Genomic DNA, 26,222 nt, shown 5'->3' on the forward strand with positions numbered 1-26,222 from the left:
AGAGAGAGAGAGAGATATCTTCTATCTGTTACTCCCCAAATGTCCACAACAGCCAAGGATGGACCAGGACAAAGCCAGGAGCCAGGAACTCAATTCATGTCTCCCATGTGGGTGACAGGGACCCAAGTCTTGAATCATCATCACCTGCTGCCTCCCAGGGTCTACATTAGCAGAGAGCTGGGATCAGAAGCAGAGACAGAACTTGAACCCAGGAAGTCTGATGTGTGATTCAGGCATCCCAAGTGGCATGTTAAATGCTGTTTTAAAAATTCAGTCCTGGATTTTGTGAGTTAACTGTTTGACCAAATATCCCTTCAAGTTGTTAAGTCCACTCAGTCCAAATGTATAGTGCATTGTAGATTTCATATTTTTCCTCATTCTTGCATCTAGTTTATCACCAATTTTGTTTTCATTTCAATTTAAATTGTTATATCATAGTCTTACTGAAATCCTTCCTCCAACAAGATGAGGATATAAATAAATGAAAGTGTGGGTGAAAGTAGAGCTCAGAGGGCCCTGTCAGGAGTAGGTGAGACCATTTGAGAATCAGGGAAAAGCACCTGCCCATTTCCACAGAGTACTTTTAGTGAAACAAATTTATAACTGCAGATCCAAGTCTCCATGATGTTCGATGGACAGTCAGCCGTTGAAGTGCACCCCAAAGCCAGTATGGATGACCTAAAGGCCTTCACCTCCCTCAGCCTGTACATGAAGCCCCCCATGAAGCAGCAAGAAGAGCCTGGGACTGCAGATCAGTTTGTCCTATACCTCGGAAGCAAGAATGTAAGTGCATGAGCCTATAAAAAAGGAGATGATATTAAAAAGGAAAGCTACCTTTCCTCTTGCCTACAGCAAAGCCACCTAGGCAAACGAACAAAATTCCCACTTTGCCAACCCTGCTAACATGCATCCTCTTAATGGCAAGAATCAAGTAATGATTGAAGGACAAGTCTGGGTGGGATACTGCTGGGATTGCTTCATATCATCATCACACGACTGACTTTGGTGAGTCCAAAGAGTGTTTCAAAGCCTTTCCATAACACGGCTTATTATGTTGATGCTGAATTCTGTTTGAAGAGGTGGAGCAATCCGTGTTGTCAGGAGGCATTATGTCCCTGAGTGAGCCTGACAATGTTCGCACACTCCTGGCAGCCGTCAGATTCCCTGCAGCCCGCAGTTACTCACCTCCTTGTCTAGGATGGTCTCTGAGCAGGTCCAGGGGCAGCAGGCTATAGTGCGGCTGCAGGGGACCTGGGGAGCAGAGCCACTGTTCAATCTAACTGGAGTTATGGGTAAAAAAAAAAAAAATCAGATCAGAAGTCACTTATACACAGCCAAGCAGTTGGATTGCAGATTGTCCTTTAAAGGAACATAAAAGGCGATATTCATCCATATGAATTTCACTCAAATAACTTCTTGACATTTCAGGCCAAAAAAGAATATATGGGTCTTGCGATCAAAAATGATAACCTGGTATACGTTTATAATTTGGGAACCAAGGATGTGGAGATTCCACTCGACTCCAAGCCTGTCAGCTCCTGGCCAGCTTACTTCAGCATTGTCAAGATTGAGAGGTAACCTGAACCCGAGGCTTCCAGCTTCTATGCACATTTTGTGAGAAACCTATCAAATGCACAAACGTTCATATACTCTTCCTGAGGGTGGTATAAGTAGTATTTTTTATTCTTGTTCCTCTGCTTCTATTATTCCTGTATTCCTTCCCAAATGCCTTAGTGAAAAAGAAAAGATTAGAAAAAATATCAGCACTTCTGAATAGTAATGTCATCATTGGATCTTTTTACCTGGCCAACCCATGAATAACTCCGAGGTGATTAATGGCTTCTATCCCTGTCTCCTGGATTGTTGATATTCTATGAATGAGTTAAAGTGACTAAGTCATATCATCAAATGTGTGATAAGGGAACATTAACATTTGACATAAAAAATAGTGTTTTGTACAAATTATCTGGCTCATAAAGGATGAACAAGCTTTATTTCCACAGGGTAGGAAAACATGGAAAGGTGTTTTTAACAGTCCCAAGTTTAAGTAGCACAGCGGAGGAGAAATTTATTAAAAAGGGAGAGTTTGCAGGGGATGACTCCTTGCTGGATCTGGACCCTGAGGACACTGTGTTTTATGTCGGCGGGGTGCCTTCCAACTTCAAGGTAAGCTCGCCAGCTATCTTTGACTTATTCTAAATCTCACTGATCTTTTTATAAATCTGTAGAACCCATAATGATCATTTTAAGAGCTTAGCTCAGTGGGTAGCAGAATTCTGAACCAGACTCTATAAATCTGGTCTATGCAACCCGTATTTTCATAGCGTCAGATGCTCTCAAGCTACAGCTAAAACTTTAAGATCAATTAATTTCATTCTGATACATGCTTATGCAGTTAATGCTGTCTCTACCTGCTTCAGAAATGTCTGTACATTGTAGAGCCAACGCAGTTGAAATCTAGCTTTCAGCTTTGCAGATAACAGTTTTAAAACTCATTTTTCTCAACTTATAGATGCGTGAAAAAAAGCATGCAGGATGAAAGAGGGCATGGGACCTAGAGGAGAATATGAAACCTGATGAAGGGTAGACAAAGGCCAGGCCCAGGGATACGGGAAGTAGACCTTGGGTTTCCATTCCAGGGCTGTTACTTCCTTATTGCAGACAAATGATTAAACCTCTCTGAGAATTAGTTTCCCTCTCTCTATGTGAGAACAGGAATGCCTGCCTCACAGAGCTGGTGTGAGGAGTGATTTTTATCACGAAGTCACTGCCCAGCATATGACTGGCACATAGCCCATGCTCCATAAATCTACCCTCTCTACTGAGATATGCACAACTCTCACTGTTTTTCTAAATGATCTGGAATAAAATAGACACAAACTCGGGTCCCAGAAAACACTACCTCAGTGGGTAGGTTGCCTTGACATGCTATTAGCTTCTTTGTCTGTTTTGGGTGAAGTATTACATGGAGAAGATGACTTGACTTTGTCTGTTGCACAGCTTCCTGCCAGCTTAAACCTGCCTGGCTTCTCTGGCTGCCTGGAATTGGCCACTTTGAATAATGATGTGATCAGCTTATACAACTTTAAGCACATCTACAACATGGATCCCTCCAAGTCAGTGCCCTGTGCCAGGTAAGAGCCATTTATGGACACTATAAAGACTTATATTCATGCAAGAGCATCAGACAGGACACGTGTAGCCAACATGCAGGTTCTCGGGAGTGGGTGTTACGCTGCAGTGGGTTAAGCTACCGCTTGGGATGCCCACATTCTTTATCCAAGTGCCTAGTGTCAAGGCCCACCTCCGCTGCTGACCCAGCTTCCTACAGACATGCCTGGGAGGCGTAATACTTGGGTTTCTGCCATCCGCCTCAGAAACCCAGCTGGTGTTACTGGCCGAAGCCCAGCTGTTGTGGGCGTTTTGAGAATAAACCAACATTTGGAAAAATCTGTGTATCTCCCTCTCTGTCACTCTGCCTTTGTAATAGATAAAATAATTTCCTTAAAAAGTCAGGTTCACAGATTTTTCTTGGGGGAAACCAGCTTTGAAACTGCACAAGAGTCACACCTGCAAAAAACTTCAGATTTTCTCTATCATGGATGAGCACACACAAATGCTAAGTGTTAACTTGTTTGCAGCTTTGACTTAGGATTCCAGGCTGGGGTTTCCTCAGAGATTTCAACTGTCTCAGCATATAGGGTATGGAAGAAATCCATTACAAACAGTTCATTTAACTTGCCTCTGAGTACTTTGTCTCTCTTCCATGCACACAATTGGACCTCATAAAATGCCATGGAAGACGTTCTGAGGGTGGGTGCAAAGGGCCTCCTTCGAGAAGTGTAATAGAAGCTGTTGTGCATGTGCCCCTCGTGTCTCCATTCCAGGGATAAACTGGCCTTCACTCAGAGCCGGGCTGCCAGCTACTTCTTCGATGGCTCGAGTTACGCCGTGGTGAGGGATATCACCAGGAGAGGGAAATTTGGTCAGGTGACTCGCTTTGACATAGAAGTCCGAACCCCAGCTGACAATGGCCTTGTGCTCCTGATGGTCAATGGAGTGAGTGAAAATAAAAGTCCTACTTCTCTTTTATTTCCCTTGCTTTCTGTTGTTTCCAGGAACCTACCCGGGTTGAGTGTGTCATGCCATCACATTGAATTTATAGTTTAAAAAGCAAAATTGGATTTTTTTTTCCTTTGGGGAAAAGTGATGACAGCAATAAATAAAAGCAGCCCTGAAATGCATTGCTCCTCATGACACATTTTAGATGTATATCAAATATGCCCTGTAGTAACCTAAGGGAAACTTGAGAAAAATCTGTACCAGGATCTAAGTGAACCCTGTGCCTAAAGAAACTTAACATTGGTCTCCTAACCTTTCTATGTCACATGCCCTAATCAAAATAAAAAGGGCTTACATTTTAAATAGACAGATATAGCTATATGTAATCTTTAAAAATGATACATAGATATAATTATGGTATAAAACAATAAAAACTAGCAATAAAAGGCAAACTATAAAAGGAAATAAAATATTAAATATTTAAAATAAAGTTGAAATAAATTAAATTAGTTTTATTTGTTAATGATACAAACCCTTTTGCTCCCATTAAAATTATTGTTAATAGCAGTGTTAGTGATAACAATGTAATTAAATATATTAAATATCTTTACAGTCTTGTTAAACTCTTTGTGATTACAATGATTCTAAAATCTTGTCCTAAGTCCAGTTTATTTCCACACTAAGTTTTATTGGCTCTCATGACTGAATAAGATACCTTACAAAAATAAAAAAAAAGTGAAAAGTATATCATTGGCTGTGCCTACTACACTGCACATCATTTTCATTCTCTAAAAGTTTGTGTTAGAAACTTGACTGGTACATTTCATCTGATGTCAGTTCTTACAAGTTAATCAGATATTGTATCATTTTGTAAACTTTAATGAAAGGGTTCAGAGCCATTGAAAATCTTCCCTTGAAAGATTTTTAAACAAGTTAGAAATTTCTTCCCACAAAGGCTTTTTTTTTAAAGGCAGATTTGAAAGTTTTTATAGATAACATACTAACATAGTTTTCAATAAACTCATATAACAATCGAAAATTTTCCAAATATCTTTTTTTTTTTTTTTTTGACAGGCAGAGTGGACAGTGAGAGAGAGACAGAGAGAAAGGTCTTCCTTTGCCGTTGGTTCACCCTCCAATGGCCACTGCGGCCGGCGCGCTGCAGCCGGCGCACCGCGCTGATCCGATGGCAGGAGCCAGGAGCCAGGTGCTTCTCCTGGTCTCCCATGGGGTTCAGGGCCCAAGGACTTGGGTCATCCTCCACTGCACTCCCTGGCCACAGCAGAGAGCTGGCCTGGAAGAGGGGCAACCGGGACAGAATCCGGCACCCCGACCGGGACTAGAACTAGGTGTGCCGGCGCCGCAAGGCGGAGGATTAGCCTAGTGAGCCGCGGCGCCGGCTCCAAATATCTTTTAAAAAACAGTCTCTCCTCAGTATGACCTTCTTAAAGAAAAGGAATAAGCTACTTTCTTAGCTATTGTTATAATACCCTTAATTTGATATTTCAGATTTTTTTAAAGTAATAAATAGATCTTGTATTACTGAAAGACATTTCTCATCACCAATAAAGTTCTTAAAAAAGGTGTAACCCTCTTTACACTTGAGAGCACTATTAGTAATTTGCAGGAAGTAATCAGCAAACAGTATGTGTCCTAAAATACTGTCATCGGTCCTAAAATACTGTCATTGCACTCTGCATATCAGTGCAAAATCATTGCAAAAATCCCCCATTATGAAGTCACGTCCCCCATAGATCCATGGAATTAGGCAATCAAAGCTGCAGGTAAATTGCAATAAGCTAAAAGCAAAAACATGGGCAAGGAGTAACGTGTGCAACTGCACTCAGAAAGCCTCACCTATCATGTGAATCCTGGAAAAGTCTGACAAAAAGGATGAAATAAGGCCTGAGTCAGTAATCCACGTGTTAAGCACTAAAGATTGGTGTCTTGCTCGACCCTAAATTTTTTAAATGAGTATAAATAGAAGCTGAAATATTTTCTTCCTTAAACTCAATGGATCGTGTGCCACACTCCCAGGGCAAACAAATGATGCAGGAGATTGTTTTCTGTACAATAGGGACTTTACTACAATACTTTACTTTCAAATCTATTGGATTCTGTTCTCTTTGAAATATTTTCTGAAACAAGAAAAGTTGACTAGTAAATTACTCGAATGTTACAGAATTGTGTTGTTGGTTTCAAACATCATGTAGTCCAAGTGCATAATAATTTCATATTTATTTACATAAACTCAATGCTTTAAAATAATACAGAAATGGCATTCTTCTTAAATCCATATTTGCTGATAATTTGGAAGGATTCTTTTCAGTATACCTTGAGGTCGATTTTCAATATTGCCAATTTTTATCTTAAAATGAATGAAATTGCATCTATTAATCTGATATAATTTTTAAATGACCTCAAATATGATATATTATAATATTTTAAAGCCTTTAAAATGTCTGTAATATAGACTGAAAACTTATTTATAAAATAGAATAAGAACATGAAGATGGTTATTTTAAACTGTGTGATGGTAATACTTTTGTATAGTCTTGTAAGACATAGTGGCTGATATGGAAGTAATTGTCATTTTTATTTCATAGTAAAAATTTGATGAGACCCTCTTAGTCTTAAAATAATTTGAGTAATAGAGAATACAGTGTTATTTCTCACATTCAGCTTAATCCAACTCCACGTTCATGATAACAGATGTTCCCATCTTATCACTTCTTTCTTTCTACAGAGTATGTTTTTCAGCCTAGAAATGCGCAATGGTTACCTGCATGTGTTCTATGACTTTGGATTTAGCAGTGGCCCTGTACATCTTGAAGACACGTTGAAGAAAGCTCTAATTAGTGATGCAAAATACCACGAGGTACGAATTACTCTAGTTTGGGTGGTTTTGTTTTTGTTCTTTATTCTCAACCCTATTGATCTAATCAGGCGGTCAGGTGAAGTAGGCAAGATGTGATTAAACTGAACACTTTCACATCAGAGCACCTGGAGGACCCTCATCTGCTCAGAGACCCCAGGAAAACACCTGCTTTATAAGAATGGACATTTTTGTCATACTGACGGGTCTAATAAAACAGTCCCTGAAAGATTCCTTTTAATTGTTTCATTGACCAAAAGCCTCCTGTGAGTGCTAAATAGCTCGATGACAGTGGCACTGCTATGGAATCCTACCTACAATTCATTTGTTGAAAATACTAGAGTGTAGATAAGATACGCAGTCATTTTATATTTATCTTTTGATCCCCTCTAAATGTAAAAAAAGAACATATAAGTAAACAAAATTTTCTTTTAAACTGTATAGCCAAGATTTAGAAAATGCTAACCCACTTTTCTTTACACAGATAACCCCAAAGGGTGAACTAAACTGATAATATTCTTCAACTGCTTTCATTAGCAGCTCCTTTCAAATCTACAATTTAATAAAGCATAATATCATTTAAGATACAGTAGATAGGTTATATTTCCCTTTTGAGTTCTAAGTCCATGACCTTCATGAGGACATTTTACAATAAAAGGAGAATATTTTGAATATTTCTATGACTAGCATTTCCTCAGATTCATTAGAGCTGCTCATTATGTCACTAAGGATAATAGCTAGTAATATGCAGTCTGCCATCCAGAAGGCACCTGCCTGAAATTACAATAGTGGTGGCCACAGGCTGGTGGGTTAGGGGATATGAAAAGATGTTGTTTCATGGGTACAAAGTTTCAGTTATGCTAGATAAATAAGTTCTAGACATCTACTATACAATATAGTGCCCATAGTTAACAATATGGTATTGTTCACTTCAACATTTGCTAAGAGGGTAGGTCTCATGTTATGCATTCTTAATACACGCACAAAAAGGTGAGGGCCACAAGAACACTCTGGCAGATGCTGGATATGTCTGTCATGTTCACAGGTGTTTGCATGTCCAAACTCATCAAGTTGTATACATTTAATATGTGTAATTCTTTATATATCAGTTGTACCTCAAAAAACTGCTTTTAAAAAAGAAGACGTGTGTAATTCCTTCCCAAAAGACTGGAGGGAAAAGTAGATCTCATGGCAAAATTTTTCTTGTGCTAGTTCCTGCTCCATAAAAAAGTGTTCACTGCTTATGGTAGAAAGAAAGAGTTTTCGTATCTATGAAAAGAAAGGAAAAATCTATTCCTTGTTTTGTGGAGGAAGAAAGCATAAAGACATGGAGGACCTGCTTTTATATCCAGAATAATTAAAATATATAAAAATATTCAAAACACTGATTATTATTAAACAGTATATTATTGGTTATTATTAAACAGTGTATTACTGTATATGACTTCTCACAGATCTCAATCATTTACCACAATGATAAGAAAATGATCTTAGTAGTTGACAGACGACATGTCAAGAGCATGGATAATGAAAAGATGAAAATACCTTTTACAGATATATACATTGGAGGAGCTCCCCCAGAGATACTGCAATCCAGGTAAGGTTCCTTGCTAACTAGCTATTTGTTCCTAATGTTGTGTGGGCTGAATATTTAATATCCAGGTGAGGTAGAGGAACTGGTTCAAGTACCTGCTTGCTACTTGCTACTTACACACATGCACATGTGCAAACACACACATTCAAGTATCCCCTGGCCTCTGCAGTCAGTACTCGAAACCTCCATTATTATTATTGTATTACTCTTACAGTAAGGTCTGATGTGCTATTTGTCATCAACAAGAGGAAGGACAGAGTGCGTGTATTATGTGAAGACAAAGCAGCATTATGTCCCTTTATCTTTGTTTTTGCCTTAAACATATTTTGAATTCTCCAATAGCATCTGAGGTTACAAAAAATTTTCAAGGTTATCCAAAAGGTTGTAGATTATATATATAATGGTTGTGGATATATATATAATGAGACATTATCCTAAAATACTCAAAAATTCTACCATCTCATATTCCAGTGAATTAATTAACAGCGTTAGAGACCTTAAAATTGAGAGGCAACTTCAGAATAATCCAATTCAGTGGTTCCCAACTATGGTTCTCATTGAAATAATCTAGAAAGCTTTAGAAAAGTCATTGCTCATAAACACTTTCTAGAAATTCTAATTGGCCTGAGGATAAGGCTCCAACGTACTATTTAAAAAATTTATATATATATATATACACACACACACACACACACACATACACACACACACACACAAAGGAGAACCTCCCCAAGGTTGATTCTACTATGCATCTGCCGCTCCCCGTCTAGTGGAGGAACAACACAGGACCCTGCGCTGTTCTTTCGTCTGCTCGGCCCTCCCCGGGTTTGCTGCTGGTTCTTCCCGGGTTGGCTGCCGACCCTTCCACCTCCGTGGAAGGGCGGTTCCCCCTGGCCACATTCCCCACTTCCGCGGGGGAGCAGCACACCGCCGGCCGGCTCTCTCGGGGGCTGCACAAGTGTTCCCTCAGATGTTCCCCTTAGATGTTCCTCTTAGATGTTCCTGGTGCATGCCGTCTCTCTCCTCCTTTATAGTCCTCTTCCGCCAATCCCAACTCTGCTGCCCACACGCCGAGTATGCTGCTCTCCTCCAATCAGGAGCAGGTCCCACAGTTTATTGGTTGAACTGGAGGCAGCTGTGTAGAAGCTGTTTCCCTTCTCAGCGCCATATTGTGGGAAAGCAGATGCATAGAATAAGTCTTAATTCCAGTAACTCAGTCTAGTCCGAATTGCTCCCCACAGATCCCCCTTTCTTTTTATTTTTTGGCGTTGATGTCTGTCTTCGGTGTCCCGCGGCACACACTCTGCTCTACTTGCTAGAGTTGCCACAGGTTCTTACAAGTCCTATCAATCAGGCAAACCGAATGCGGGTCCTCTCTTCGCCATGTTGTGAGGAGGTTTTTAGGCGCTGATGCGTGCCTGTGTTCGGTGCCCTGCAGCGCATGCTCTGCTCTGCCCGCAGGGGCTTACAAGCCCTAACAATCAGGCAAACCGAATCCAAGCCTTCTCATTGCCGTATTGTGGGGGAGACTTATTAGTGTTGGTTCGTGCCTATCTTCGGTGACCTGCAGCTCATACTCTGGTCGAGCTGCCTGCTGGTGCTTACCGCCTTACTAATCAGGCAGACCGAATCCAAGCTCTCTCATTGCTGTGTTGTGGGGAGGCCTTATTGATGTTAATTCGTGCCTGTCTTCGGTGACCTGCGGCGCATAAGCTGCTAGCCGCCCGCAGGTGCTCATCGCCTCACTAATCAGGCAGACCGAATCCAAGCCTTCTCATTGCAGTATTGTGGGGAGGCCTTTCTATTTCTCTATTTCTCTATCTCCGGGCATTCCTATTTCTCCCATTTTACTTCTATCTGCCAACATTCCTATTTCTCTCATTTTACTTCTAAACTTCTGTTTCTCTTATCCTTGCGGCTTCCCGGCGCCCGCCCCGAGACTGCTTCTCGGCGGCTTCCCGGCTCTGAGCCGCTTCAGCCCGTGCTTCTCCGATCTGCGCGGCTTCCCGGCTTTGCGCGGCTTCCCGGCGCCTCGCCCCGCCGGCGGGCTCCTGGCTCTGCGCGGCTCGGCTTCGCGCGCACGCTCCGCGGTCTCCACGCACTTTGCGCCCGCACCACGGCCTCGCGCCAGCCCCGCGTTCCCTATCTATTCACGCCCCGTGCTCTCTCTGCACGCGGCGGCTTCCGCGAATGTTTCCGCCACCACCGGCATTCAGTCCAAGTTCCCCGGACTAACCTGGCGAATTCCAACCTGGCGGCCCACGTCTCTGCTTCTGGTTCCAGATCTTCGCCTCTTGCTCCCCGGGCTAACTTGAAGAATTCCAAGATGGCTTGGCCTGCACTCGCGGCTTCATCCTCCCTAACATTTTTCTCTACCCGGTATGTTTCCCTAAGTTTTCTTCCAACAATATTCCTCCCTCATTTCTCCTGGCCTCTCCCCACAGTCCGTATCCAAGTCTAAGTTTCTTATAGGTTTCACTTTCACTTTCAACCTGCAGTCCGTATCTGAGTCTAAGTTTCTTCTTGCTTTCACTTTAAATCCTAACTTCTTTCCCACAGTCCATATCCGAGTCCAAGCCTCCTCCAGGTTTCACTTTCGCTTTCAATCTCCTAGCTTCCCCGCCATAGTCCGCATCCGAGTCTATGAAAGCTTTCACTTTCGCTTTCAATCCTAACTTCTTTCCCACAGTCCATATCCGAGTCTATGCCTAGGCTTTCAATAGCTTCTTCCGGCACCTAGGCTCTTTGCTAGTGTCTCTCTCCGGTATTTTCCCACTTCTTCCCGTTTCTTCCCTCCTAAGTTTCCTATCCGAGTCACGGCACCATTATGTCGCTCCCCGTCTTCGTGGAGGAACAACACAGGACCCTGCGCTGTTCTTTGTCTGCTCGGCCCTCCCCGGGTTTGCTGCTGGTTCTTCCCGGGTTGGCTGCCGACCCTTCCACCTCCGTGGAAGGGCGGTTCCCCCTGGCCACATTCCCCACTTCCGCGGGGGAGCAGCACACCGCCGGCCGGCTCTCTCGGGGGCTGCACAAGTGTTCCCTCAGATGTTCCCCTTAGATGTTCCTCTTAGATGTTCCTGGTGCATGCCGTCTCTCTCCTCCTTTATAGTCCTCTTCCGCCAATCCCAACTCTGCTGCCCACACGCCGAGTATGCTGCTCTCCTCCAATCAGGAGCAGGTCCCACAGTTTATTGGTTGAACTGGAGGCAGCTGTGTAGAAGCTGTTTCCCTTCTCAGCGCCATATTGTGGGAAAGCAGATGCATAGAATAAGTCTTAATTCCAGTAACTCAGTCTAGTCCGAATTGCTCCCCACAGCATCCAGAGTTAAGAATGGCTGATAGAGTCCAATCCCTCATCCAATATAGAAATGCCAGTGTTCCTTAGCACTCATACCTCTTTTTAAATAAATGATACATACATATGATTACCTCAGAGGGAAAACATAATCATTTAACTATTTCAATTATTATAAAGCTGTTCCTTATCTTGAGCCAAAACCAATGCATCCTATTTATAAATTATAATGCTTCATTTTTAAAGAAGACTCCTTAAGCTCCCTGTCCCAGCACTCTCTTTTCTTCCTCCCAGGATGCCACATGGGACCTTTCACCACTATGGTTACCATTGTATGCATCCAACTTGTCAATCAGCACGGGCCTCTGGATGTAATATTGTCAGAGCAGAATACAGTGGGGCTGTTATTCTTTAGTTTGACTGGTGTTCATCTCAAAATTCATTGAGACCCCGGTACTTGGATCAGAACTAACTCTACACTCATTCAATATCCAATAACATGTTCTTGCACATCTCCTATATATCAGGCATGACAGGCACAGGATTTCAGCATTGAGCATAAAACCATCCCTAATCTTAAGAATACTTTTTTATTGATCCAAAAGTCCAACAGTTGCTGAGACTTTCCTCCAGCCTTGGTTAAATGCAGTGTGTTGCCAATAAAGACAAAAAGATGGGTTCATTACCTAAGTGAATTACCAGGAGTCTAGAGACTTGGATTCAAATTCTAATTTACCACTGTGACATTATAGAATAATTTACTACTTAGTTTCATGTTAAACCAAGTGAAATTGCCTAGAGTTGACTATTTTTGACCCACAATGTCAATTCCCTGAGATTCACCCTTATAATCATCTGTAAAAGGGAAATAATAGCTTCTCCATCTATCTCACTGCACTGGAATTTTAAAATGATCAAATAAGGTAATGAAATTCAAAAGGCTTTTAGGAAATATACAAATTGGCTTAACTCAGAACAAAACTCTGCTATAGACAAAGATCAGGTATTACCACATGCTTATCAAAAGTAGCATGAAAGATGAACCAATGTAAAGCCATTACAAGTGACTATAGAAACTCAAATTCCATAGCCTACATTTCCAGGGTAACCGTATCCTTAGTACCATCATCACAGCTGTATTAGTGAAGACTGATTTGCTTTTCCAGGACCCTAAGAGCACACCTGCCTCTAGATATTAACTTCAGAGGATGCATGAAAGGTTTCCAGTTCCAAAAGAAAGATTTCAATTTACTGGAGCAGACAGAAACTCTGGGGGTTGGATATGGATGTCCAGAGGACTCTCTTGTAAGTACAACTCAGTGGAACCCTTTTTAATAAATAGACACAACACTTCTCACTCTCTAAAGCTGGCAAAGCTCTTTTCAGCTTTGCTGTGATCCTTGGTAACACCTTGAGCTACTTTCTGCCACCAACAGAAAGAAGAATCGTTAAGCTAGGAAGGTATGTAGGGCTCCTCCATGACTTGTCCAGTTGCTTCAGTTTTCTATGATGAACCCTGCAGAGCCTAGAGAGGTTGCTCAAGTGAGCATCATTGCGTGCTCAGCTTAGAGGAGGTTGGAGAAGCCGAAACCCATTCTGTTAGAGGAACACAGAAGAAAGGCTAGCATGTCTGAATTCTAGCAAAAACTGTAAGGTCGAACCATAAACCGTTTATATAGACACTAACAGGCAAGGCTTTTTTGTATATGAGAAATTGACATTATAAGCATTTGAAAATTAACAAATACCCTATATTCACTTTTATCACACAGATATCTCGCAGAGCATATTTCAATGGACAGAGTTTCATTGCTTCAACTCAGAAAATATCTTTCTTTGATGGCTTTGAAGGAGGTTTCAATTTCCGCACATTACAGCCAAATGGGTTACTATTCTATTATTCTTCAGGGGTAAGTATTTGATTTTTCCCAAAGAAATGTCTTAGCGATAATTGTTTTGTCTATTAAAAATAATTTTTATGTGTGTTAACAGTGACTTTCTATGAAGATTAATTTTGACTCACATGTAGATATACAGTAAGCCTCATTTCAGATATTCTGTAAAGTGTGTGTGTGTGTGTGTGCGTAATGTATGAATAATGTATATAGTACATGAGGAGTTCTTAGCCTGAGATTCATCAACTCATCCCTGTCTATCTATCTGGATAGGATTCAAGGGATCTGTGTACTTGAATGGGAAAAAAATTACACCTTTGTTTTCTCTACTTAAATTTATCATTCTCTTCCAATATGAATGTCGGCAACAGACTACAGCAGTATTAGCAGTACTTGTGACCTTGTCATGTGTAGAAACAGATTTTTTTGATTCACATTACAGTTCTCACATATATCTCAAAATGTCCATTTTGCTCCTTGCTGCTTCTAAATTTCACTAGTTATTAGATCTGCTCCTAGACCTTATTTGTCGCTTTAATATGAATCACTATATCATAGCATATCACACCCATTGTAATACCAACCTGCCAAGGCATCTATGGCACAAAAACGTTAAGAACCCTTTTTTGCATACTAAGAACAAATACACTTGTGATTTAATTTATAAAAGAGTAAAAAGAACAGATATATTTCTCTGTTTTTGGATTTCCTAATGAACACAAGCTCAGCTATAAGATGTTATTTCAATGACATCAAAGATCACCTAAGGCTCTTGATGTAAGCTGCCAAGGCTATGGAAGCCTTCTGAGTCCACAAACACTGTCAGTATTTAGACAAGGCCATAAGAAACATGGAAGTTCTCTTATCCTTCAGAGAAAAATACACTCTACTTATGGTCATCCTTGGGTGATCATTGACATATTTATGTCATACATAGTACTTATAGTGATCACTGATGTCATACATGAGAGTGTTAATTGTTAAATCAATGCAGGAGTCACTGTGCACTATCTCCCCATGCAGGACCTCTGTCCTCAATGAGTTGTATTATGAGAATTAACTGTGAAACTTGTTCTCCAACTATGTTGTCGCTCCCCGTCTTCGTGGAGGAACGACACAGGACCCTGCGCTGTTCTTTCGTCTGCTCGGCCCTCCCCGGGTTTGCTGCTGGTTCTTCCCGGGTTGGCTACTGTCCCTTCCACCTCCGTGGAAGGGCGGTTCCCCCTGGCCACTTTCCCCACTTCCGCAGGGGAGCGGCACACCGCCGGCCAGCTCTCTCGGGGGCTGCACAGGTGTTCCTTCAGATAGATGTTCCCCTTAGATGTTCCTGGTGCATGCTGTCTCTCTCCTCCTTTATAGTCCTCCTCCGCCAATCCTAACTCGGCTGCCCACACGCCGAGCACGCTGCTCTCCTCCAATCAGGAGCAAGATCAGCTCCTGGAGGTCATCACTCAAGTTGGCAAGAGGCAGCTGCGTAGAAGCTGCTTTCTTCTCTCCCAGCGCCATATTGTGGGAGAGCAGATGCATAGAATAAGTCTTAATTCCAGTAACTCAGTCCAGTCCGGGTTGCTCCCCACACTATGTGTGTGTGTGTGCGTGCGTGTGTGTATGTGTGTGCAAATTGTTGAAATCTTTACTTAGGGTAGAGTTGGTCTCCTTGTATAAAGTTAATTGAAAATGAATCTTAGTGGAGAATGGGACTGAGAATGGGAGGGGGGTAAGAGAAGGGGTAGGAGGGCAGGTATGGTGAGAAGAATCACTATATTCCTAAAGTTGTACTTATGAAATTTGTATTCCTTAAATCAAAGGTTTCTTTGGGGAAAAATTTTTTTAAAAAGTATTCAAGGGGGCCGGCGCCGCGGCTCACTAGGCTAATCCTCCGCCTTGCGGCGCTGGCACACCGGGTTCTAGTCCCGGTCGGGGAGCCGGATTCTGTCCCGGTTGTCCCTCTTCCAGGCCAGCTCTCTGCTGTGGCCAGAGAGTGCAGTGGAGGATGGCCCAAGTGCTTGGGCTCTGCACCCCATGGGAGACCAGGATAAGTACCTGGCTCCTGCCATCGGATCAGCGCGGTGCGCCGGCCACAGCGCGCTGGCCGCGGCGGCCATTGTAGGGTGAACCAACGGCAAAGGAAGACCTTTCTCTGTCTTTCTCTCTCACTGTCCACTCTGCCTGTCCAAAAAAAAAAAAAAAAGTATTCAAGGGGATGATGGAATAGACATGCCAAGTTAGCAAAATAATTGAAACTGGACAACTCTGAGTATGACAGAATCACCAAAAATTTTCAGTTCTAAATATAGGGGACTCTCCTTTTCTACAGAAATACCTCTGATTTTATAAGTGAAACCATTACAATTGCAGCATTTTTTATGTTGTTACTGTTATTCATAACTTACTTTACAAGCAAAGTCTGTTCCCTTAAGTAACATCATTGAGTAAATATTGCAACTGTGTCCCTCTTGGGGATCCCTGGGGTTCCTACATGAAAGCTGTGCTTGCATTCCAGTCCGACGTGTTTTCCGTTTCACTGGATAATGGCACAGTCGTCATGGACGTAAAGGGCACCAAGGTTCAGTCAGCAGATAAGCAGTACAACGATGGGCTCTCCCACTTCATCGTCACCTCTGTCTCCCCAACAAGGTAAGCCCAGTGCCCCACTCTGCGTCCTTCCCACCACACCTCTCAGCCTGCAGGGCACAATTCTATCAAATGCAGCTGTCTGTCACTTTTCTAGTGTCAAAAAAAAAAAAAGTGATGGAAGGGACAGTACACTGGGTGTTTTTTTTTTTTAATAAAAAATGTATTTTACTTATTTGAAAGACAGAATTACATAGAGAGAGAGAGAGAGAGAGAGAGAGAGATCTTCCAACCACTGGTTCACTCCCCCAAATGGCCACAATGGCTGGAGCTGGGTCTGTCCAAAGCCAGGAGCCAGGAGCTTCCCAAGGGCCTCTCATGTGAACACAGAGGCCCAAACACTTGGGCCATCTTCTACTGTTTTCTCAGGCACATTATCAGGGAGCTGGATTGGAAGTGGAGCAGCCAAGACCCCAACCAGCACCCACATGGGATGCCAGCACTGCAGGCTGCAGCTTAGCCTGCTACACCATGGCACCAGCCTCATACTAGATTTTTTTTAAGATATTAATTTTCAAGACAAGCCAAATAAATGACCATATAAAGTCTATTTTCTTTTTTTATATAAAACAATAAGCCATATCCCTGAGTCAGTGCCTATTCACACTGCTTACTAGGTGGACTGCAGTGTGTTGCGCACACAGAGTTCAGCAAATGTTGGTCTTGATTAGATTTTGAACTAAACAATTGAGGATGCTGCATTGATAGCCACATTTTAAAAGCTCTTGCAAGACAGCTGTTTGGCCCAGTGCCACATCCATTTTGGAGTGCCTGGATTCAATATCTGACTCTGGCTCTCAACTTCGGCTTCCTGCTAAAGCAGACCCTTGTGAGTCGGTGGTGACAACTCAAGTAACTGGGTTCCTACTACCTTTATAGGGGACCTAAATTGATTTCCCAGCCCCTGGGGCCATCGTGGACATTTGAAGAATGAGCCAGTGAATAGGAGCCCTCTCATTTTCTCTAGATATTGCTCTCACGCTCTCTCTCTCTCTCGTCCTCTGATATAAACAAAAGAGAAAAAAAACCCACTGACTTTATCTTTCAGATATATAATACTAAATTTCTTTCTCATCACAAGAAAGATTTTGAAATAAAAAAAAATAAACTACTGTTAGAGACCACAGCCATTCTATGTTCCCACTGTGGAGCCCACTCACCAAAAGATAATGTTAGTAGACTGTTTCTAGACTCCACTTCCAACCAGGACAAAACTACCCAATGTGTTTGCTATGAAATTCACCTCTCACACACATGATTGATGATCAGATGATCACCAGGCCATGTTACACACTCAAATATATACATGCTGATAACTGCTCATCTGAACATCTTGCTGTATGGGTTTAAACTCCCCTCTGGTCTGGAGGGCCTTTGTCTATAGAAACACTGGACCATTTCCTGCTGTGCCTCATGAGGAGTCTGGAGGTCAGTGTGTTTTCATTCACCAGAAGTTTCACATGAACTCTGTGAGAGAACCCCCTTGCCCAACCTGGAGTGGAACTCGAGGTCGGAGGTTAGCTGTGTAGTACTTAAAGAAACTGTTTCTCTTGCAGATATGAACTGATAGTAGACAAAAGCAGACTTGGGAGTAAGAATCCTACCAAAGGGAAAGCAGAACACACACAAACAGGGGAAAAGAAGTTCTACTTCGGTGGCTCACCCATCAGTCCCCAGTATGCAAATTTCACCGGCTGCATAAGTAATGCCTACTTTACCAGGTATGTTGGTTTGTATTTTTTGTCACTAACAAACCTACATGATTCATAAAGAAGATCCAGACAATTGTGAAAATATTTACATTATTAAAACTGACAACAATGAAATTTATCCAAGGCATTAGAGGGTAGTAATTAAAAGCTTCTATATGCTTGAGCAAGTGACATAATTGGGTTTGTGTGTTGGGTTTTTGTCCTTTAATTTCTGCATAGCCATGGCTAGGTAAGTCTTCATTTCTTCACCTGAAAAATGCAGATAATAATAGTGCCTGTTTGGTAGCTTGTTATAAAGGATGAATAAGAAAAGGCACATAAAAGGAACTTGCACAGTGCCTGGCATACAGTGAGATAAAAATATTAAATTAATGGAATAGTAAGTATTAAAAAAAAAAAACACCTTGTTAGAGGTTTGAGAAACGATTCTTTAGTTTAAGGCACAGCTTTAACTGATGCCATTAGGAAACAGAATACGGTAAAGGAAAAGATGTTCCATAGTCAATTTGTGGTGGTTATGAATCAATTGGTTAAATGATAACTTAAAGAGTTCTAGGTACGATGGTGGTTGACAGGTAAAGACACGTACACTTTAATGGACAGAGTTCTTTGAACTGTATAGTTTTCAGAATATAGTTCTGAACAGTATTTTTGAAGCGTATTTTCCTCTGTTACAAACACAGGCCGGACAGGGATGTGGAGGTGGAAGATTTCCAGCGGTACTCTGAAAAGGTCCACACTTCTCTTTATGAGTGTCCCATTGAACCTTCACCATTGTTTCTCCTTCACAAAAAAGGAAAAAATTCCTCAAAGCCTAAAGCCAGTCAGAACAAAAAGGTAAAGGACAGCGCTGTGCCATCTGCTTGATGCCTTCATATTCCTTGCACACACCTCTAGACACTGTTGCTTTGTAGAATTGATTCTAGTTTGCAGCTGTGTACATGTGAAAGATAGGATTCTTGCAGCCTCAGTATTACAGTTTATCAGTTTTGTTGCATCCATTCTTGTTCTCAAAGAAACCATTGGAACAAGCTGTTCACTCCTACTTCCAACTACTTCTCATTACAGTTGTCTTAACTGCTGTGTGCCTAGCAATTTAAGCATATACTATGAAATACTTAGTACTATAAATCTCTCCCATCATTTGCTTCCATGTAATGATCTCAGGCGTTTGTCACCATCATAGATGTTATGAAAGTTTGTGACCTTACCTTCCTTTTCCACTCCTTCCTTATACTTCTCTTCATCCACTCACGTGCACAGGTAACACGTGACATCAAGAGGCACTCCATCAACAAAATCTTGGGTTTTAAAATTCCCTTCTCTGACTGCTATGTATCCTTTCCCATTTGTTTATTCCCAGCATGCATATTATTTGTCTTCATTACAAATGAAACACGTAATCCCTTTTCAAAACCTCCCACAATTTTCATGGTATGATTTAACAATGCACCCAGGTGCCAGGGATCCCATCCATGCCCATCTCTCATCTGAATTACTGCAATAATTTCTCCAAACAGGTCTTCTTGCTTCTACCTTGCTCCCTGACAGCCTATCCTCAATCCAACAGCAAGATCCTAATACATGTGAATCATATGTCACTCTTCTACTCAATACAGCTCCCCCACTGCACTCAGAGTAAAATCCCAACCCTACAACTCATGAGAGGCTCCTTTCCCGCTCTGAGTTCATCTCTTCCCAAATGCTCAATGCACTCACTCTTCTCCCCAGACTTCTGACTATTACTAGAACAGACCATGCACACTCCTTCTTTGGGGGCTCTATTTGAGCATTGCTTCTGCCTGAACCACTCTTCCTCAAATATCTTCACAGATAATGTCTCCTACCTCTAGGATCACTCAACCCTCATCTGATCAATGAGAGTTGCTTTGAACCCCAGTTTCATACCAAAGCCTGCCTCCCACCAATACTACTGGTCTCCCTTTCCTTTTCCTATTTGTTCCTTTTCTATAACACCATATTTTATTATTCGGCTTTATTTATTTATTTATTTATTATTCTCTGTCACCTCTGCTGGAACACAAGCTCATTCATTTTGTTCACTGATGTTCCCTAAAACACTAGAATATTGCAAACAATAGATGCTCACTAACTATTTAACTATCTGTATCATTGTGTTGTAATGAGGATTAAATGAGTTAATGCATGAAATGCACTTTAGTACAGTATAAGGCATATGGTAAACATCCAGTGCATATTGCCTGCTATATTCTATAAAGCACTATGTTTCTGGAGGACTAATTCCTAAGAGGATTTTTGAGAGAATACTATAAAATTCAGATGAAATCACTCACCTATATAGATTGATACTAAAAGATTTGTCCTTAGGATTATTTAGCTGACACTTGAATAGTGGTGGGTGGGACATAGGCAGCAGGTTAACATGACAGGCTGAAGAGGAAGATCACCCTTTTAAGCCAATACACTTTACCCCTCTACATGAATACAGTTTTCTAAATGAAGCTTTCAAGTGTCATTTCTAACATTTCATTCCTCAAGTTACAATCAACAAGCCTATTAACATAAACTTTTTGATATCAGCATAAGCTTTGTTATTTTATTAAAATAAAGGAAACTTCCCAACTGAGTAATAACAAGATATATAAGCACTATATATTTCACTTATATTTTATGGTAACTAGATAGCCAGTGGTTTTCTAATCTAGTTATCCTATTTCAATTGCTTAAATAGTTGCCAAGAAATGCTTGTGGCCTCAGGTTTAAATTTTTATCAAGGCTACATCAAAGTAATTGGAATTATAATAATTTATTTTCATAATTGCTTCCTAGTACTCCATTTCATGCATTCATTATAAGTTACTAAACCATTAATAGACCTTCAGTTGTTTCCAGTCTTTCCCTTTTATGCGTGACGAATCTTGTACATAAACCTTTGAGTATACTGCTAATAAATTTTCAGGATTGATTCTTAAAGGTAGAATCTCTGAATCAAGGCAAATTACTTTCCAAAAAAAGTAACAAGGATTTATATTTCCCAAGGAGTATTTGAAAATGCCTACCTTATCACCTATGTTCCAGCCTTAAAATTTTTCATAGTTTTTATGTTTCAAGTTCAATTGGGAATATAGTTTCTCATTGGTTGTTTAATGTCATAATGAACACTTTATGTAGTCTAATATACATCACTGTGGAGTATCAGGCCATATACTCTCTTCTCTGAGAACTGCACCATTGGACAGGTCTGTGTTTTAAAACACTAGGCAGACCCTGTCTTTTAGGTGTGTGATCTCACCTCCCTGGATACAGATCGCTGGATCAGGATAGATCATGTGAACTAACCAGGGCCACCAATTCTCTTCCTTGGACACAGAACCCAGAATCCTGAGCTGGCAATTGACTAGGAAACATGTAAACCTATGATCTCTATGTTAATCATATTCAGAGAAAGCAAGTTGCTTTGTAGAAAGAGTAAAAGGCAGAAAGATGTGTGCAAACAAAGAACAAAAGCAGACACTCGGAAAAATAAAGCCAAGGTACCAGTAGCTTCTCTAAAGGACGTACCCTGATTCTTTCTAGCTCTTAGATTCCTGATACTGGCTCCTGGTAGGATCTCACAATACTATCTTCTCTTGGTTGTGTAAGGTATCTCTATATCCTTATAACAAATTATGCTCTTTTTCTTTAGTAGCTTAACTAGCTTGGCTGTTATCTAACATAAAAGAACCTATAAAATGAAATTGGCACCGTCAGTGGGATTGCAATAATGGGCCCAATAGAGAAAAAAAATTACACTTGTAGAAGTCAAGTAGAATTCATTGAGAATGCCCATACACAAACCCATTTTAGTATAGAAAACTGAGTCTCTAACTGTATGATCGTGAAGTAACTAAGCTAAAACTTTTGTTTATCATTATTAACATTAACATTATTAACGGAGTATTTGGTTGAAATACATGTGTGTGTGTAAACAGAGATCAGAGTTTATTCATTTTGTGACAGATAAGGTTCAGATCCTATCTAGCCATGTGTTCCCACATTGAAGCAGAAGAAGGCAAGCCTGCTAAATTGAGACTATCGTGTTCCAAATAACCCCATGCTTTGCTGAGCCCCTGGAGCCTAAGTCATTGCTTCTCACAATGACTTAACCTCTGGTTAAGTGGATGCGCTGATGAGAAGAGTAAGAACCTCTTCATCAAAATGGAGAGAACAGGGGGCAACCACAGCTGGGGATCTTCCCCAGCACTCTCCCTTCCCATTCTCCAAGCTGTGCACAGTGCATTTCCAGCTGGGCTCCTCTGTGAAAGGAAGATGGTAGTGGCTTCCATTATAAGGTGTGTTCAAGACTGGAGTACTGCTTGGGTGTGGGGGAACTTTCCCAGGACACAACAGAGGAAAAGAGTCTCCTTGCAGCCCTGCTCCAGCCCATTCTTCCCACCCATGACTTGAAGCTACAGCCAGTAATTGTAGATGAGATCCTGGTCCAAAAAGTAATTATGGAATTGAGTAATGTCGTTCACCCAAGACGGAAGCCTTGCTTTTTTAGTACTGAATCAGATTCTGGGTCCTTATGACCATGTAAGGAAAGGAAGAAGAGACTTGGGAACTAGGTGGGCTTTCCCTTAGTTTATGTGAGTCGATGGGCTCCCTTAAATCTCCAACCACACCAATACTGTGACAGTCTCCACTGCCAGAACCCTATGGTAAGGGCTGCTGCCCAAGAGCAGGACACTGGCACTGGCACAGCTCAGTTTGCCGTTTTTACCCAGTCTTCTGCCTACCACCTCTGGATTTTAAGGATAATTCTGGTATTTGGCCAAAACAATATGCTTTGGGTTTTTTTTTTTATTTGTTTTGTTTGTTTATGTTGGAGGTCTTGTGTTTTGCTTATGTGAGACTAAGGGCTTTGTTATCAATCTGTTCCAATCTGCATTGTAAAATCCACATTGCTTTGTTCTACTAGCAGAAATTCCTCTAGATTTCTGGGACTGCTATAGATTTATTTTTATGTGTATAGTTCTTCCAACATTTCAGTGGGAGTTAGGAAACTATGTGTGTTCATTCAGAAATCCTGAACCAGAAACTGTCTTCCACATCTGCTGTGCTCTCTTTCGGGCTATGCTGCCCAGTCCTGCCTGCTGCCAGGCATCTCCCCTTCCCTCTTTACAGTCTTCTGAAGTGAAGGCCACTGCCCACTTTTAAAACCAGTATGGCTCAACCTATAGCAAGTCATCTAAGGTCCTTTCTAATTGGCACCAACCTGTTTTCTAGTTGGCTATTTAAATGCCATTTCTCCAAATGGACTTTCATTTCCTTAAAAAAAAAAAAAAAACAGAAAAACAGGAATCATTTCTCACTCATCTTCCTGTTCCCCACCACATATCACCCTGGGAGGCTGCAGAACCATGATTTTCTTCTAACCATTCAATACTCAATAAACACTTTATTGTAAACTACTAAATGCTGACTTATTTGCACTTACTTTTATTTTGCTTAAGAAGTTAAGACAAAATGATCATTAATGTTAGCCTGTAACTTCACAGCTCTAAATTTTAGCACTAGCAGTACATTTTGAAGAGCATGATATATTTTTAAATTCTTCTGTATCATGTCACAGAAAATTTGGTTACATATCCTATCACCGAACATATTCTTACGTATTTGAAGATGTTGCTGATGATGTTAACATTTTACATAATATGTATAAATCATAATCTCTGTGTTACAGTGATATTGTTGTCTAGAGGAAAGTTTTATTGATTGATTCTCTAGGCTTATTTTATTGTCAACTTTTCCATTATTCACTTGTATTTAAAATGTGAGCTTAATGTAAATTATAGAGCAATTGTCTTTTTTTTGTCTCTTTAGATTCACTTTAAATCTGCTTACTATCACAAGCTAGAGTTTGTGTTTACTAATTTCCTACATTGCTATATTACTGCTGTAGCTACTGCTGTCATTTGTATATGGTGGTAGGGGAAGAAAAGAGAGGCATCTAACACTCAGTGAATAGAAATGCACAAATAATATAGACTTTGTTATTTTTCATTTTTATTACTAATGGTAAGGACATCATAAATTAATTTTTGTTGCTAGTATGTCACTTTTATCCTTTACTTTGATTATTTCCTATTTTTATAGGGAGAGAAAAGTAAAGATGCACCTTCATGGGATCCTGCTGGCCTGAAATTCCTAGAGCGGAACACTCCAAGAGACTCCCACTGCCACCTTTCCAGCAGCCCTAGAGCGATAGAGCATGCCTATCAGTACGGAGGGACAGCCAACAGCCGCCAAGAGTTTGAACACTTGAAAGGAGATTTTGGTGAAAAGTAAAGTAACACACTCTGCCTCCAGGAACTCACTGTCATGGCTGGCCTCCATCCTTGTTTGCCACATCTTTTTTCCTATAATTCCTTTCTGTGACACCTGAATCCTATTTCATTACCTTCAGAATCAATAACAACTAGCACATGATTCGTGCTTTCCAAGAAATGATCATCTCTGTGACCTCACCCCCAAATAAAACAGCATTCTCCCAGCAATTTGCTGTGTTTGATGAAAAGTAAAAGACAATCAAGGCAAAAGATGATGGGGCAAGTTTCAAATGCATCCTCATCTATCCTTGATAGCACTTTCCTATCCCCATCCAAATTGCTTTCTGACTATAAATGAGAGGGCTTCCAAACTGTTGCAAGTTTAGTAAGACATTGGAAATACAGATGTGCTTGTATGTCAATGGCCATCCAGCTGTCTCAAACCCATCTCCTCTTCCTAGTGCTTCACAAACCTCCAGGCTATTTAATATTACAGAAGAGTTATAGTTTTAGTACCCACATATTCTTATAAAGGTCTTATATAGCTCTTTAAAACATTCATTCAGGCAATGCATTCAGTAAGGAACCTCTTATGCCTTCTAGTTTGCTGTTTAGCTAACAGGCAGAATGCATTTTGTACTCTCAAGGAAGAATTTAGAATTAATCAAACCAGAAGTAAACCTAATAAATATATCTTGGCCATACCCTGGAGCTAAGTTTCTAGACAGTTTTGTTCAATTTCTACACATTCAGGTAGCTGCCTTTGACATGTGATATCTGTCAGTTAATTTTTACTTGGAAAATATATTCAGTATTTTATATAGTACACAAATAATATTACTTGCTTGCAAATTAGTATATGCAGGATTTTGTTCTGCAAGGGTAAGTGTGCACTAGTATTTTGCGCACATAAAAAAGACTATTAGTATATAAATTTTTCACACATCGCTTCTCAGCCTTTTGGCTAAGATCAAGTGTAGTATAAATTTTTCACTAAATTGCAAGCATATTTGCAAAGCCAGATATGATAAACTCTTTAACTGAAATGAAACTTCCATAAATGTGGAATGTATCTTGTTTGTAAGGAAGTAGACAAGAATTTACAATTTTGAACTCGCCATATTATCCAATATTCATTAATAATGCTAAGAGATAATTTGTAGTCATAGTGCTTGGGATTAAATAGAATAGCCACTTATTTCTCCTTCCTTATACTGAATTGCTTTGAGGAGTTAAAGATTATCCTCAGTCCTGTGTTACATGTAAGCTTTCTCTTTTCATTTATCAGAGCTCAGTTTTCCATTCGTCTGAAAACTCGTTCCTCCCACGGGATGATTTTCTATGTCTCAGATCAAGAAGAGAATGACTTCATGACTCTATTCTTAGCACACGGTCGCTTGGTTTTCATGTTTAACGTGGGCCACAAGAAACTGAAGATTAGAAGCCAGGAGAAATACAGTGATGGATTATGGCATGATGTAAGTTGAAGGCAGAGAATAGCACTGTCAGCAAATACCCACCAGAGTCTGAAGGACTGACACTAATGCCCCACCATTGGCTTCTCTAGAAAAACTGATTTTAAAATTCTGCTACTGTAAACTCAGAGTTCAGTCTCAAAAACTTATTAATGCCTAATAAAAAGCTTGACACATACAGTTTAAAGGAGCCACAGGCTGATTGTAGTGGTTTTGGAAACAGAACAGGAGGCCAACATAAACCGAAGCTTAGTTTCTAATGATGTTTCCACCTGACCTTTTTGGTTCTCAATTTTCAATAATTAATATTGAGCGTCTCTTTTACAGACTAAGGTGTGGAAGACACAATGCTAAGGGTAAATCACTTAGGAAGACAGGACATCACAG

At 40.8% G+C, this 26,222-nt stretch overlaps 1 protein-coding gene and 1 pseudogene across 2 annotated transcripts in view; both read left to right on the top strand.

Moving 5' to 3' along the window:
* Window positions 1-26,222, top strand: part of LAMA4 (laminin subunit alpha 4) — a 158,027-nt gene that overhangs the window by 120,815 nt on the left and 10,990 nt on the right. For both annotated transcript variants that reach the window (XM_070073692.2, XM_070073687.2), the window contains exons 19-32: window positions 610-783; window positions 1,429-1,574; window positions 2,004-2,166; window positions 3,001-3,134; window positions 3,888-4,059; window positions 6,809-6,940; window positions 8,392-8,534; window positions 12,993-13,131; window positions 13,599-13,736; window positions 16,225-16,358; window positions 17,912-18,076; window positions 18,751-18,904; window positions 24,188-24,375; window positions 25,649-25,838. In XM_070073692.2, the coding sequence (XP_069929793.2) occupies window positions 610-783; window positions 1,429-1,574; window positions 2,004-2,166; window positions 3,001-3,134; window positions 3,888-4,059; window positions 6,809-6,940; window positions 8,392-8,534; window positions 12,993-13,131; window positions 13,599-13,736; window positions 16,225-16,358; window positions 17,912-18,076; window positions 18,751-18,904; window positions 24,188-24,375; window positions 25,649-25,838 (2,172 nt within the window). The remainder of the gene's footprint in view (window positions 1-609; window positions 784-1,428; window positions 1,575-2,003; window positions 2,167-3,000; window positions 3,135-3,887; window positions 4,060-6,808; window positions 6,941-8,391; window positions 8,535-12,992; window positions 13,132-13,598; window positions 13,737-16,224; window positions 16,359-17,911; window positions 18,077-18,750; window positions 18,905-24,187; window positions 24,376-25,648; window positions 25,839-26,222) is intronic.
* On the top strand, window positions 25,305-25,457 carry LOC127493287 (U2 spliceosomal RNA; annotated as a pseudogene).

The sequence above is a fragment of the Oryctolagus cuniculus genome, chromosome 5, assembly GCF_051225735.1.
Source record: "Oryctolagus cuniculus isolate XC-2025 breed Fujian yellow rabbit chromosome 5, ASM5122573v1, whole genome shotgun sequence".
Lineage (NCBI taxonomy): Eukaryota > Metazoa > Chordata > Mammalia > Lagomorpha > Leporidae > Oryctolagus > Oryctolagus cuniculus.